The sequence below is a fragment of the Megascapheus bottae genome, chromosome 9, assembly GCF_031878675.1.
Source record: "Megascapheus bottae isolate mThoBot1 chromosome 9, mThoBot2.hap1, whole genome shotgun sequence".
In the NCBI taxonomy this organism is placed as follows: domain Eukaryota; kingdom Metazoa; phylum Chordata; class Mammalia; order Rodentia; family Geomyidae; genus Megascapheus; species Megascapheus bottae.
Genome location: NC_143517.1, coordinates 7,164,146 through 7,179,203, shown reverse-complemented (window position 1 = coordinate 7,179,203; position 15,058 = coordinate 7,164,146). Strand labels below are relative to the sequence as shown.

The 15,058-nt window shown below is 41.4% G+C and overlaps 1 protein-coding gene across 1 annotated transcript in view; it reads right to left on the bottom strand.

Moving 5' to 3' along the window:
* The window catches only part of Xkr4 (XK related 4), a 375,245-nt gene extending 360,772 nt beyond the window's left edge, over window positions 1–14,473 (bottom strand). Inside the window, exon 1 of the mRNA XM_090338826.1 lies at window positions 13,473–14,473. Coding sequence (XP_090194952.1) covers window positions 13,473–14,287 — 815 coding nt within the window. The 5' untranslated portion in view covers window positions 14,288–14,473. The remainder of the gene's footprint in view (window positions 1–13,472) is intronic.
* Window positions 14,474–15,058: the final 585 nt, after the last annotated feature.

Here is a 15,058-nt window from a genome sequence, read left to right as displayed (position 1 = left end):
ACAAACGCCAAGAGACCAGTGCTTGCTGAAGAAACTTTTTAAGAAAGCCAGCCTTCCCTAACTTTCTAATGGACAATAGAAATTGGAATACATATGTCTGTGCAAAGGGACATTTTATCAGGTGCCATATTCATGATTGTTTTATTCTAAAATATAGACATTAAGGTTGGGCACTGATGGCTCATGCTCTTAGCTGTTCAGGAGGCTCAAATCTAAGGATTACAGTACAATGCCAACTAAGGCAGAGTACATGAGACTCTTACTCCAATTAACTACTAAAAAGCTAAAAGTGGAACTGTAACTCACATGGTAGAGTGGTACCTTCAGCAAAAAGAGCTCTCCAAGGACAGCACCCAGACCCTGAGTTCAAGACCCGGGACCAGCACTTACATGCATGCATACATACATATATACACATATACATATGATGCCTTATTTTGCCACATTGTTGAATGTTGTATATGACACTTAGGAAGACATAATGCAAAGCAGGAAACCAGACGGAATCATCATTATATTATTCTCCCCATAGGGCATCTATCTGCACCTTGCTGGTGAAGAATTACCTAGTTGAGTTTGTTCATTATAAATCTGAATATTATTTTACATTAGCAGACTATTATTAATCTTTCAGGCCTATAGTCCTAGTTCAGTTCTTTCTCCCCATGGAATGAGAGGACTCCTTTGATCTCTCAGGCATAAAATAGAAGCTAAGAATGCCCAGAAATCTGCCCTCCCTCTGTACTCACACTACTCCAGGATTGTCATGGCTTTTGTTCACCCACCTGACAGCTTCTTATTCAAAAAACTCTGAGTAAGAATGCCACAAGCAGCCTACTCCTTTCTCTAAGCAGAGGCAGCAATCATCATGTCTTGCTGAAAGCTCCTCTCACTATTCCCAGTGCCTCATCACTCTGCAGCCCATGCCTCCTTTACATCTGTCACTCTCCATAATCAAGGCCTTGACCCCCTCACCACCTCTGGTCCAGGCTGATGTCTCTATCCCAAATGTCTGAACTGACATAGGCTTGAAGTTATGAGAGTAGGGCATTCAGAGTAATGAATCCTTTCCTAGAGATCTCTTTTGAAACACAAAACCACACATTAAAAAATAATAATGTTTCTCTTTCTTTACCTGCAGAAGAGTTCACATTTTTGCTTATAGTTTTGTCTATAAGGAAATGTCTGAGCATTGTACCTGTGGCTTACTTTTGAAATCCCAGCTACTCAGAAGGCTGACATCCAGTAGATTATACTTTAGGGACAGCTCAGAGGGAGAGTTCATAACACTCCATATTTAAAATCACCAGCATATCATCCCAACAATAAAATTAAAAATATAAATAAATAAATAAAAATAAATAAATAAATAAAATCACCAGCAGGGCTGGGAGTGTGGCCTAGTGGTGGAGTGCTTGCCTAGCATGCACAAAGTCCTGGGTTTGATTCTCTGGTATCACATACACAGAAAAAGCTGTGCTGTGGCTCAAGGGTAGAGTACTAGCCTTGAGAAAGCTCAAGTAAAGTGCCAAGGCCCTGACTTACCCAGGTCTGGCTAAATAACTAAATAAATAATCAGCAAAAAATGTATCACTGATGATGTTGCTCAACTATTAGAGCTTCAGCCAGACAAGAAGGTAAGCAAATACAAGACCTGGGGCAAAACAAAACAGAAAAAAGAAGAGAATGTGAGCTTGTGCGTGTACATATATGCTTCATGCAAACAGACGACTGTCAATTTTAAGCATTACCTCTCCTTCTCATGCTAGGGGAGCTTCTTTACTGTGAAGGCCCATTACTATGTCTAGGTCACAATGTCGAGCTCCAATTTTCCTCTCATGACCAGTGGGGCTGAAAAGTTCCTTCTCTGAAGCTCCAAGCTTTTCAAACTGTACACATCTACTAAGCACCCAGGGTGCTTGTTTACATGGCAATCGTGGTTCAGTAGGTCTCAGAAACCTAAGTCCTGCTACTCACCTTGCAGGGCAAAGCCACCAGTCCTCTTATAGTGCATCACCACACACATTTGTGAAGGCTCGCATTGCCATTTTTCTACTTTCCTACTTAGCAACTTTGTGAGCACATTTTCCCCCTTTATTTTCAGGCCAGCCTCCTTTCAGACTGCACAGTGTGAAATACAACAGTGATCATTTGCCTGGACTTTGATTGGTGATGCTTGCCCTTACTAGCAGATCTTCCTTTGGAAATGTAAGGCCCTACAGGACATTCTCCCTAATTCTTGAATCATAACAACCCCAAGTAATTTGGTTTGTTTAGGGAAGTCATCTGAAATTGACCTAAATTTTTAAAAATAGTGTTCTTAATTTAGTCTAGTGAAAAAAAAAAGCCTGTACAAAGCCTTTCCTCTGTCTCAATGAATCATGTCAGGCATTACAAGAGGTCATTTAGCTATGGTTACTGTTACAACTGCCACCTTGCTTTGATGACTGTTTCTGATACAAAAAAAAAATCTTAAAAGTACTGAGTCTCAAACTCAGTGGAAACAATATATGGGGAAGCCTATTTTTTTTACATGGATGAAATCTCTCCAGTTGTTGGTTCAGAAAGGTGACCTTTGTTCCCCTTAAAAACAGAGTACTTGAGGTGTCAAACCAAAGTCTCCTCAAGTCTTTTTCTTTTTTTATGTATTTTTATTGTAATTAATAGAAGGGTTACATGATATTTGCCAGATAGATGGTGCATTAATTCCCATACATTGATACCCTTTCACATGTCTTGGTCCCCATTTCCCTCCCCCTCACCCCCACCCCAAAACCTTGATACAAAAGGCCATATAGTAGGATGCTAAATGAAAGGATCTCTAGGATATAGAAACATAAGCCATATAATGAATGATTGTTATTCTTAAGGTACTATGTTATCTCTCATCTCTTTTGCTGTCCCTTGGTTATCTCATGTTGTTACAGTATCCTCAAGTCTTTTTCAAGTCATGTTCACTGTGGATCTCACATTGTAGATCCACACAGGTTTGACTAATCTCCACTCACCCTACATGCTGCCCAAGTTCTGTTTGTACAAAAGGAATCCCCTGACAGAGAAATATGGCATGTGTAGAAATTAAACAAAAGAAATGGAGCAGATTCAAACAGCCTACTGCTGAATCACAAAGATGAAAATAAAGACTTTGACATATTTCAGAAAATATTAAAATAGATGCTTAACATTCTTTACACTTGAAGATCTCGAATGTTGACATGAGCCCAAAAACTTGTTCAGCTCTACCACAGATTTCTAAGTTCTTGGGGTCCAGATAATTCCCATCTAAGCAAGGTAAACACAAGCATCATTTCTAGCTGAATGTAACACAGCCCTGTCCTTTAGCCAGCACATGTTGGAAACAGTAACATTGCATATGAGTTTAAATTCAATTTCCAGCACATTAAATTAGTGCCAGTGTAATTCAGGACAAGCTTTTAATTTAAAAGCAAATGTGGCTCTCATTGATAATAATGGACGGTGCTTCTAAAGCCCATGGAGCTGCCTTTCCATGTGGCTCACACCGCAGTGCAGCTGGACACTGCACACTATATGGCACAGAGATGGAAATTTGGGGTTCTCAACTCTATGAGATATATGCCTTCGAGCTGAACACTGCTATCTTCAACACCAGTTTTAAATAACTTTTAGGTATATGTTTTCAACTTCCTAGCAGCCCCTACTCTAAATACTGAAGTCAAAGAACTTCTAGTTAAGAACATCGCCACAGTTTTAGAGATGAAGAGAATCTTGAACGAAAATCTTTTGAGCAATTTTATCCTACACATAGGAAAGACAAAGCATCTCTTCTGATACTCCATTTAGTCCGGTTCTCCAAAGGACGAATGCTTCTGTAAAAGGTTACCTAACTGTGACCTTTTTCTCCAATATCAGCACTGAGAAAGACTACAGGTTTGTTTCTATATTGGCCCTTCCTTAGTTTATTTTTTTCACATTTTTATCAGCATGAATGAATTATACAGTGTTAAGATACCTTTCTTTAGTTTCTCTTGCAATCAGAAATCAGTGTTAGCTTTGGGCGTATGATATGGATAGAATTATATTTTATGATAAAAGGCTACAAACTTTGAACAGAACGACCAAAGCAGAAAAGAATATTTCCAATAATTCCACAGATAAATGTATTCTCACGTTAGTCAAGTATAGGTAAGAATTTCAAAGACACATCTCAAAGCTTTCCAGCTATGACTATCAACACAAACAAGACTGCGATGCTGGGCTTCTTGATGTGTTTTCTCAGAGAGTAACTAGAACTTGATGAAATTTAGTCCCTCTTCCCTATTAGCAATCTTAACCAGACTAGGAGTGATTTGTTCCAACTTTTCTAGGTAACACCGTAACTTTTCTGGCTCCATGTACTAAAAGATACCCAAAGTAGTAACCAAGCTGCAAGTTAGCAATATGCCCAAAAGAAAAATGAGAATCCCTAGGCCTTTCTCACTTCCTGACCATGTAATCTTACCTATGTAGACTCACACCTGTTACAGTAGCTTTCTGAGGACAGGTCATGGTTTGCCTTCCTGACCCTCCAATATTTAGCATGAGGCTACTTGTGCAAGCCAGAATGGTGAAGAACCATAAAAGAGAATATTTTCTGCTGAGAATTGATGAATATAATCTCTTAACACATCAGATCTATGTCTCATAACACATAAGATCTATTTCATAAAGAGCATCTAACAAATACTTTCACATGACCATTACCATATAATACATTGTATTTCATGATGCATAAGAAACCTATTTACCCACTGTTCTTACATCAGAGGGACAGCTATAGTACCAATGAGCATGTTAGAGCTAGTCAAAGGAATGAGTCAATCAGATTGGGCCAATGAGTATGTGAAAAGAATCTCTGCACTTTGCCATACAGATGGCAAAGGACACAGCTAGCAGGCTAAATTGAAAGCCCACGGATTGGGAGATCTTCACTAACCATACAACAGACAAAGGTCTCATATCTAAAATTTGAATCTTACCAACACAAATCTTCAAAAAACCATCCCATTAAAAGATGGGCCAAACCAGAAGGGATCAATACTACACTGTTGGTGGGAATGCAAACTTGTTCAACCACTATGGAAAGCAGTATGGCGGTTCCTCAAAAAAAAAAATAATAAACATAGAACTCCCCTATGACCCAGCAATTCCACTACTTGGCATTTACCCAACCGTCCAGAAACAAGGACATACTAAATCCACTAGCACAGCGATGTTCATTGCAGCACTATTTACCATAGCAAAGATATGGAACCAACCCAGATGCCCCTCAGTTGATGAGTGGATCAATAAGATGTGGTATTTATACAAAATGGAATTCTATACTGCTGTCAGAAAGAATGACATCGCCTCATTTGTAAGGAAATGGAAAGACAAAAAAATCATATTAAGTGAAGTAAGCCAGACCCAAAGGAACATAGGCCCAATAGTCTCCCTCATTTGTCATAAAACTAGAAACCTTGAGCTCTCCTAACAGAGATTTATAATAGAACAAAATCTAGAGACATAAGGCCAAATAGTATGACACTAAATGTAAGGACCTCCAGGATAAAGAAACAGAAGCCATATAATGAGTGATTGTTGTCCTTAATGTACTATGTTATCTCTCATCTCTTTTGCTATCCCTTGGTTATCTCATATTGTTACAATATTTCATGTTATTTGATATATTTTATATGTGCTTAATTAGTTATTTGAAATTGGACAGGAAAGGGGGGAAACCAAGATGAGTGGGGGGAGGGGGGGGGAAATGGGGACCATGTCATGAGAAAGGGTATCAATTGTATGTGAAGTAATGCACCTTCTATCTGGTGAATGTAATGTAGCCCTTCTATTAATTACAATTTAAAAAAGATGGGCCAAAGACTTAAAGAGAGACTTCTCTGAAGAAAAAATAAGAATGGCCTATAGACACATGAAGAAATGCTCAAAAACTCTGGCCATAAAAGAAATGCAAATCTAGAATGGCCATGATCAAGAAATCCAATAACAACAGATGTGGCCAGGAGGGATCACTACTACACTGTTGGTGAGAGTGAAAACTCGTTCAACCACTATGGAAAGCAGTATAGTGGTTCCTCAAAAGACTAAACATAGAGCTCCCTATGATCCAGTAATTCCACTACCTGGCATTTACCCAATCATCCAGAAACAAGGACATACTAAATCCACTAGCACAACAATGTTCATTGCAGCACTATTTACCATAGCAAAGATATGGAACCAACCCAGATGTCCCTCAGTTGATGAGTGGATCAACAAGATGTGGTATTTGTACACAATGGAATTCTATGCTGCCATCAGAAAGAACAACATCACCCCATTTGTAAGGAAATGGCAAGACTTGAAAAAAATCATATTAAGTGAAGTTAGCCAGACCCAAAGGAACATAGGCTCAATGGTTTCCTTCATTTGAAACAATTAGTACAAACCTTGATCTCTCCTCGCAGAGGATTACAATAGCTTAAAACCTAGATGTATAAAGCCAAATAGGATGAAGGTAAATGAAAGAACCTCCAGGATATGGAAACAAAAGCCATATAATATGAGAATGTTGTTCTTAATGTACTATGTTATTTGTCATCTCTTTTGTTGCCCCTTGGTTATCTCATATTGTTACAGTATCTGACCTTGTTACCTCATATACTGTATATGTTTATTTGTTTATTTGAAATAGGAAAGGGAATGGGGGAAAATAAGATGAGGGGAGGTAGTAGGGGGAGGGAAATAGGGACAAAAACATAAGAAGGGGCATCATTATGTGTAATGTACCTACTATCTGGCCAAATGTAACTGTCACCCCTTTATTAATTACAATAAAAAACAGAGCATTTTAGAAAAATTTTAAAAAGAAAAAAAAGTTCATTGAAATGAAAAAAAAGAATCTCTTAACATATCCATCATATAGTGATTTGTGTAAAGTTCAAATTGCAAAATACATGGCATATTCAACAGCAATTTTTGTAGTCTAATCATTAAGGAAGTTATTTTGTAAGTGACAAGACAAAACCTTTCCATGTTACTGCCCCCAAGGACTCATGGACACTGTTTTAAACAGAGTCAACATGTATAAGCTCTGCTATGATTCTCTGAAATTCTGTGAAGAATAGTTAAGTACGGAATTTTTCACTCTTGTGTAGCAAACAGTTCATAGTTCAAATGAATGGATACAATTTATGACTTTTCCACTACTTACTGTAAAGATATCACATAGATATATCCACCAGATAGATTTATGTGCGAATTGTTCCAATTCATACAGAAACCCATACCAGTGCATAGGGAGCTGTCTTATTTGGTTGTAGATTTATAACCATCAGCTAACTCTGAGATTTAAACACCAAGCCCAGCACTCAGGGTATTATGTGAATTTGTGAAGCTCCAGGGAAGACTTTGGTTTCATATGAAATAACTGCAATATTCCAGAATAAGAATGCCTTCTGCTTCTTTCCCCCATCAAAAGCAAAGCTAGTCTGACAACTGTCTACATCTGACGACTGGATGATGAGCTTCTAGGCCACCCTCTCTGTGTGTAATAATAGTTACACAGTTCTACCCATTTTCTGATTGTGCCTATACACCCCATTTCCAAGAAATCTTAGCTGATGGGAAGATGCCTTTGATGTAGTACTTAAAAGTTCTTTTCTTTCTATAGGGGTGAAGAAGAGGGTGAGGAATCAAACCCAGAGCCACACACAAAGGGATCTATCAGTACACTACATCCCCAGTCAGATCTCATTTATTTTGCTTGTAAGAGTTCACACAAAATTCCAATGCATCTTCAATCTTTATTGGAGAGCTCTTTCAAGCTCTCAGCATGGAATTACAGAATTCTAACATATGTTTACATAAACCCAGGTGACCTCAGAAGAAAGACATTTAAAATTCTTGTTGCTTCAATTTCCCATATGCAAAATGGAAGGACTACCTCCAAGGTGACTCTAAAGATGAAGTTGAAAAGAACAAATTCTCTCAAAATTTTAATATACAACAGAAACATGGAATATGTTAAAATGGATCCAAAAATCTAATGAAGTAGAAACCACCCTATCCTAAGGTAAATGTCAAGAAAAGAAGTAACTGGGTGAATGAATGAACAAATGAATGAAGCTTTTTACCACAAATTTACTTTAGCAGAGATATAGTTAAAGATTTCAACCAATTTATTTTGCTGAGAAAAGACTCCACCAGGTCAAATATCTTGACACAAAAGCATCCTTCCTTCGTCTGGAAGGAAGAGACATGACTGAGTCACAGGAAGCAGTGACTAAATTTCCTCTGAAACTTTCAACATCATATTTTTTCTTTGGAGTAAGAAAACATTTCAACAAGTTTGTTCATGCTCCTCACTTACCATGCTTCAAAGGATCTTCTTTGTCTTCAAAATAAAATCTACATCCCTTTCTTTGCTAGTCCTCATCTTCCCTCACTCATTTGAACCCACACTGTAAACATGCATTCTTTTCCAACCCCTGGTTTTTATGCAGCCTAGTACTCAAAGCTGAAAATCCAGCTTCTATTTCATTCAAAGGCAACATTCTCTCATCACTGAAGACTTCATGTAGATCCTCTCTGTTCCCAAGTAAAGTTATCTAATAATGAAATTCATGGTCTCAAAGAACCCCAAGATGTTCTGAGTTCTCTATTATATCAGTATTTTAATTGAAATTTTTTCATCCTATATGACCATAGCTTTTGAGCTATTGTGATCCTCTGCTAGGAGAGTCCTAGATGTGTACTAATTATTACAAATGAGGGAAACAATGGAGCCTATGTTTATTTGGGTCTGGCTTACTTCATTTAATATGACTTTTTCCAAGTCTTTCCATTTGTTTATGAATGGGCCATGTCATTCTTTCTGATGGCAGCAAGAATTCCATTGTGTATAAGAACCACATCTTGTTGATCCACTTATCTACTGAGGGACATTTGGGCTGGTTCCATATCTTAGCCATGGTAAATAATGCTCCAATGAACATCACTGTGTTAGTAAGTTTAGTGTGTGCTTGCTTCTGGACATTTGGGTAAATGCCAAGGAGTGAACTGTAGGATATGGAAATAAGAGTTTTATCTTTGTGGTTGTTTATCTTAATGTACTATATTATTCCTTTCCCTTTTTTCCCCTTATGGTTAATCTCCTGTGGTAACTGTATCTGACTTTGTTACCTGGTATATTGTATATATGTTTATTTGTGTATTTGAAATAGGGAAGGGAAGGGAGAAAATCAGATGATTGGGAAGGGTTGGGGGTAGGAAATCGGGACCAAAACATGAGAAGGAGTATCAATGTGTGAAAAGTATTGTACCCATTACCAGATGAACAAAAGTTTAACCCCTCTCTATATCACCCTGACAATTGATTCCTTGAAAAGATGTGTGATTTGTTCATCTTGGGAGAATTAGGAACCAGCACAGCACCACCCTTGTAGTATGCACTTGACACAGGTTGAGTAAACAGTAATGAATATTCACCAAGGGCAAAGCTCCCCTAACCACTTTAAACTTAAGCTCCCTTTCTTACCTAGTGATCCACAGGGAAGGAATATAGTTATTTCTGCGTACTATTATCATTATTCTCATTGACATGTAGCCAGCAAGCCAGGAAGAATGTAAACTTTAGGATAAGGCAAAATCTGGTTTGAGAGTTGTTACATTATCCTATAGCTGAGTGACCCCAAGCAAGTTTGTCTCACTTATAGGGATACTTACAAACATTTGTTAGTTTAGTGTGAAACTTGGCTTAGATAAGTATAAAAATATTTGTACCTTATTTAGGGCATCAAGTAAAACCAGTATTGCTGTTTGTCCCAGGTTGAGATTGGCACATTTAATAGGAATGTCTTAAAAATCATCACAACTTCACATCATCACAACATATTGACAGGTCTCAGAAATCCTGCTTATTATAAAGAGACTACTGTGCTCATATTTAATAGAAAACAACCAGATATGGATGCATATCCATAGGAAAATATCAGATAGAATTATAAGTAAATTTCATAAATTCTGAAAGAAAATGACAGTAAGGTAAACTGGTTAGAAGTACCAGGCAGTGACGGGGGAACTTTTCTTTGCCAAGGGCCTTTTACATATTTATAGCATCATTCACAAGCCATACAAAATCATCAACACAGGCAGACAGGCTGTAGGCAACCAACTGAAAGCATACATGTATATACATCATGATGTACAAAATTATTTCCCAGACTAGACATTCTTCAAACCTGAATAAGGGCAAAAGAAAAAATAAAATCTGCTTTTCATTAGGCATGTATGTTCTCCTTGGATGAATTGTGCTTAGTGATTTCTGCTATCACGGGTAAAGAAGAATAAAGACACCTTTATTTACAGGTACACTTCCTTTGAAGTCATCATTGTTCTTTTCACTTGGTATCAAAACTTCACTTCAATATTTCAATGGCTCTTTCCCAGCATCATCTCCTGTGACTTTAAAAGCTACCATTAATTTCCCGTTAGTAAACTTTAATTAAGATGAATATGTATCCCTGCTTTTAGCAGCTGCATTTGTGGTGCATATATAAATACACATACATTTTGTCCACAGTATTTCAAATGGCTCATTTCTGAACCAGAAAACACTTCGATGTTATTTCAAAAGATTTTTTTAATCTACATAAAGCTTTTAGAATCTGCCTCTTCCCTAAAATAACTAGAATTTCATGAAAATACAGCAAGCAGTTACTAACCCAACTAAAATCTATTTTATTGATCCCAGAAAGCAGCATGTTACAACATGAATAATGACTTCTGAGTCTTGGGCCACTCAGTACTCTTGTGTCTCTGCCATACTTCTGTCTAATGCATTGAACATGGGACTAGAAGAGGCTCTCTAATTTAATAGACAATAGTGCTCTAAGACATTGCACTATGTCTAATACAGTAATCCAAGATGAGTACTTCACAGCTTATTATCAAAACATATCTACCACCAATATTCATTCAAATGTGTAACACTCAAAATAGAATCTATCAGGAGGCATCTGAGTATTAAATCCCATGAGATTTCTTGTTCCTTTATAAATTTCTGCATCAGGCTACAATTTAAAAACCTATAAGATGCTTTCTCAAAAGAGAAAAAGAGACTGATTAGTCTCAGGTTTGGCTTCCACCAGGTTATATTAGGTAGAATATCCCACAAATTCAGTGGCAATTCAAATTTCCATAATAAATGTTCACAAACATCTGATAGTCACTCTGGTGACTCTACCCAGATGCTTCTGTATTATTAGAATAAACTTCAAAGCCTCTAAAGAATAGTCTGTAGAAATACTTAACAAAAAAAGGAACCATGTATATCTTCAAGGGTTGAGTCTGTTAATGCATTTACCTGAGAGTCTGTGGTTTTCATTCTTCATTCAGCCTCACCTGCTATTCCTTCTCCCCATCCCCACCCCCACCTCTGCCCCACCCTGCCCCGCCCCTCCAGACAGCTTTTCTGTAAGGCTCACTGTAGTACATGTTATTTCTGATAACATTAAGCATCATTTTTCAATCAGAAAAGTGCTTGGTTTAGAAGGTCTAGTAACACAGTTGTGATTAAAATCATTTCTTCAGGTCACTGAATGAGCTCTCAGATTTTTGAGAGAGTACCAATCTGTGGGAAATGTATTTTTTTAATCAAACTTGGAAGTATGTGCATTACTGACATAAATCTAGAAACATGAGAGGGAATTAAACTGACTTTCAAATTGTGGGTGAAGTTTACAGAGGTTAAGAAATAGCATTGTATAGCTTAAAAAATGGCAATCCTAAGAATCCTTGCCACTGTATAATTTCAGTAATTAAGCCAAGCATTCTAATTGCTCATCATAATTGAAGAAGAGCATGAAGTTGTAAGCCATCCCAAGAGTCATCATGGGAAATAGAGTTACCATGGTTAACCCACATTTTCAAATGCCATTTGGAGGTTTCAAACATCAATTAGTCTGCCTGCATGTGACAGATTAGTTTTCTAGAAAATGTCTATCTGTTCAAAAACATTAAAAACAAGGCAAAAGAATGATGCTTATCCAGCTTTGCAAATACCAATCCCAAGAAAGGTGGTGAAATTACTAGACTTGCTCTTTTTTGAATAGAAACACTATGTTTTATCCATAACAAAAAAAGAACTTTGTGTGTCTGGGTCACAAATTATCTTAGTTGTTTCCAGGTGGATTCATTAACCTCCCCTTCATCACACACACACACACACACACACACACACACACAAATGAAATTGTGAAAAGAATAGTAGTATGGCAGATTGCATTCCTGGATCCATGCACTTTCTAGGAATTTTCCATATATTAGATAAGACCTAGTATTTACTAAGTCATTTTTTATAAAAGAACTATCTTATTTTTAGTATCTATATACTTCCATGAATATATTTTTTGTGGAAATTTAATAGTGCTCCCCAAAGCTTTTAAGCTATATAAAGGTCACAAGAATATGTTCAGGAGCAAAATGTTTCATTATATTCCTAAGTCCATGTAGTGATTGTCCAAGAAGGAGCTCCATTCTACCCAACAAGAATAGTAATGTACTCCAGTGTGTAAGTACAAGTGTATAAAGAGACTTGGTAGATCGGATGACAAGTAGCAAAATAGCCAATGAATATGCCAAGTATCATTCAAGTTTACCTAACATGCCACTCCTCCAAGTATGTTCCATTATATGAGTAAGTAGATTTGGGGGTACTGTCAGATAATCAGAAGATGCACTACCCAAGTAAGAAAGTCTGCAACCCCTAAAGTGTATTCACTCTTGCCTGGAGATGCAAGCACCATATATTTGTACATATAAATATATATAACCATAAATACATAAATACATATATAAATATGTACTCATATATAGTCATGTATCCATAAGTCATATATATCAGTCAGCAGTTAACTTTGAGTATACTACCTCGCTGGCAGTGGTTCTTAATTTGTGTGCACTTTGGAGCCATGACAATTTCCATCCAACTAGAATTAGTCATTTTCCCCACAGAGAACAAAAGAAGCAAAATTGCCACACTACACCTTAAAATCTACATAATAAGAGAGAATTTTTAGAAAGTATGGCAGGGATCTTCTCCTACTCACAGAAAACTAAAAACTGGGAGAAGAGGTTGTAACATATTAAAAAAAAAAAAAAGAGGAAAACTAGCAAGGCAGTGAGAGGGAGCAAGAAGGAAAGATGATCAGAACCACTTTCCCGGGGCATTCTCATTTCCCTTCCACCTGAAGCAGAGATCAAATTTAAAAATTAATTCATTAATTAATTTAAAAGGCCAGCTTCAGTTTCACACACACACACACACACACACACACACACACACACACACACACACACTCCAATTTTTTTTAAAGAGACCACCGTGACCAGAGTAACCCCGAAAGATTTTCGTGCAAAAGCAAAGCCCGTGGGGATGTGGCGGCAGCAGCCCCCCACCCCTGGTACGGTACCTCCAGATTTGCCCGAGCTGCAAGATGTGGATGAGTGACTGCAGGAGCCAGATGCAGAAGGCGCAGGACGCGGACCTGTGCGTGCCGCCCGCCCGGCCGCCGGCCGCCGCCGCCAGGTTGCTCTTGCTGGCGTTGGAGGCCAGCCTCTGCGGCGTGGAGGGACGAGCCTCGCCTTCCCCGGCCGCCGACCCTCCTCCTCCTCCGCCGCTGGGCACCGTCTTGCAGTCGGCGCCGGGCTGAGCGCAGCCCGCGGTGGAGGCGGCGGCGGCAGCGGCGGCGGCGGACGCGGCGCTGTCCTCGGTGCTGAAATCGTGCACAAACCAGCGGAAGCTGAACACTTGCACCGACAGCGAGCCGAGCACCACGAAGAAGAGCGTGAGTCCGAACCACCAACGCTGGCCGCGCAGGTAGTAGTCCACGGCCAGCCAGACGTCCGTGCCCACGTCCGCGAAGTACACGGCCACGGCGGCCAGGATCCAGAGGCAGTCCCACAGCGAGTAGCGCCGCGGCTCGCGGCCCAGGCGCAGGCACAGCGCCGCCGAGCCCGCCCCGCCGCCGCCCGCGCCGCCGCCCGCGCCGCCGCCCGGGCCCCCGGAGCCGCCGCTCCCCGCGCAGCAGCAGCAGCAGCGCGAGCAGCCGCTGCCGTCCGGGCAGCAGCCGGCCCCGGCCGCCTCCTCGTCCTCCGCTCCGGACCCCGACGGCAAGCCCGGAGCCAATCCCTGCACCGAGCCCGAGTGGTCCGAGTTCTGCAGCGGGGTGAACGCCACGTCGCTGCTCTTCTTCATTTTCAACCTCCCGTCTGATTTAGCGGCCATGATGCCTCCACGCCGGGGGAGAGCCCTCCTTTATCTGACACCTCTCCCCGCGGCCGCCGCCTCCTCCCGCCGCGGCCGCCGCCACCGCCTCGCCTCGCCCCGGCTGGCCCTCCCTCGGCGCGGCGCGGCGCGGCTCTCCCTGGCTCCTGCTTCTGCGCCGGCTCGCCCGCCGCCCGCCGCCGCCCGCCGGGCTGGGCGCTGGGCCGGGCTAGCGGCGCGCCTGGGGCCGGCAGGAGCGCCGCCTGGCTGCCTGCGCGGAGCCAAGCTGCTCGCAGCGCCCCGCGCGCGCCCCGGCTCGCCGCCCGCGCTCCTCGCCGCCGTCCCGGCCTCGCGGCTGCCGCCCGAGCCGCCGCCGCCGCCAACAGCAGGAGCAGCAGCGGCCGCCGCGGCGCTCCTCGGACCTGCTCATTCCTCTCCTCCCCTCGCGCGCGCTCCCTCCTCCCGCTTCCTCGCCTCCACCAGCTGACTCCGAGGGAGAGGATGACCTCATCCCTTCCCTTCCAGCTGCCGCCGCTCCCACCCCGGCTCGGGAGGGGCGGGGGAGGAGGAGGAGGAGGAGGAGGAGGAGGAGGAGGAGGACCCCCCTCCCCAAGAAAGGAGGGGCCGGGACGGAGGGGAATGCCAGTGGATCTGGCCGGTCCTGGGCGCCCAAGCAGCGGCCGGGGGACTCGAGGGAGGCGAGCGCGGGGCCCCCGCCGCGGGGTTTCGGAGATTCTCCGTGGGAAGGGGGCCCCCGCGTCCAGCCGCCGCGGAGGACCGGGAGGAGTGGGC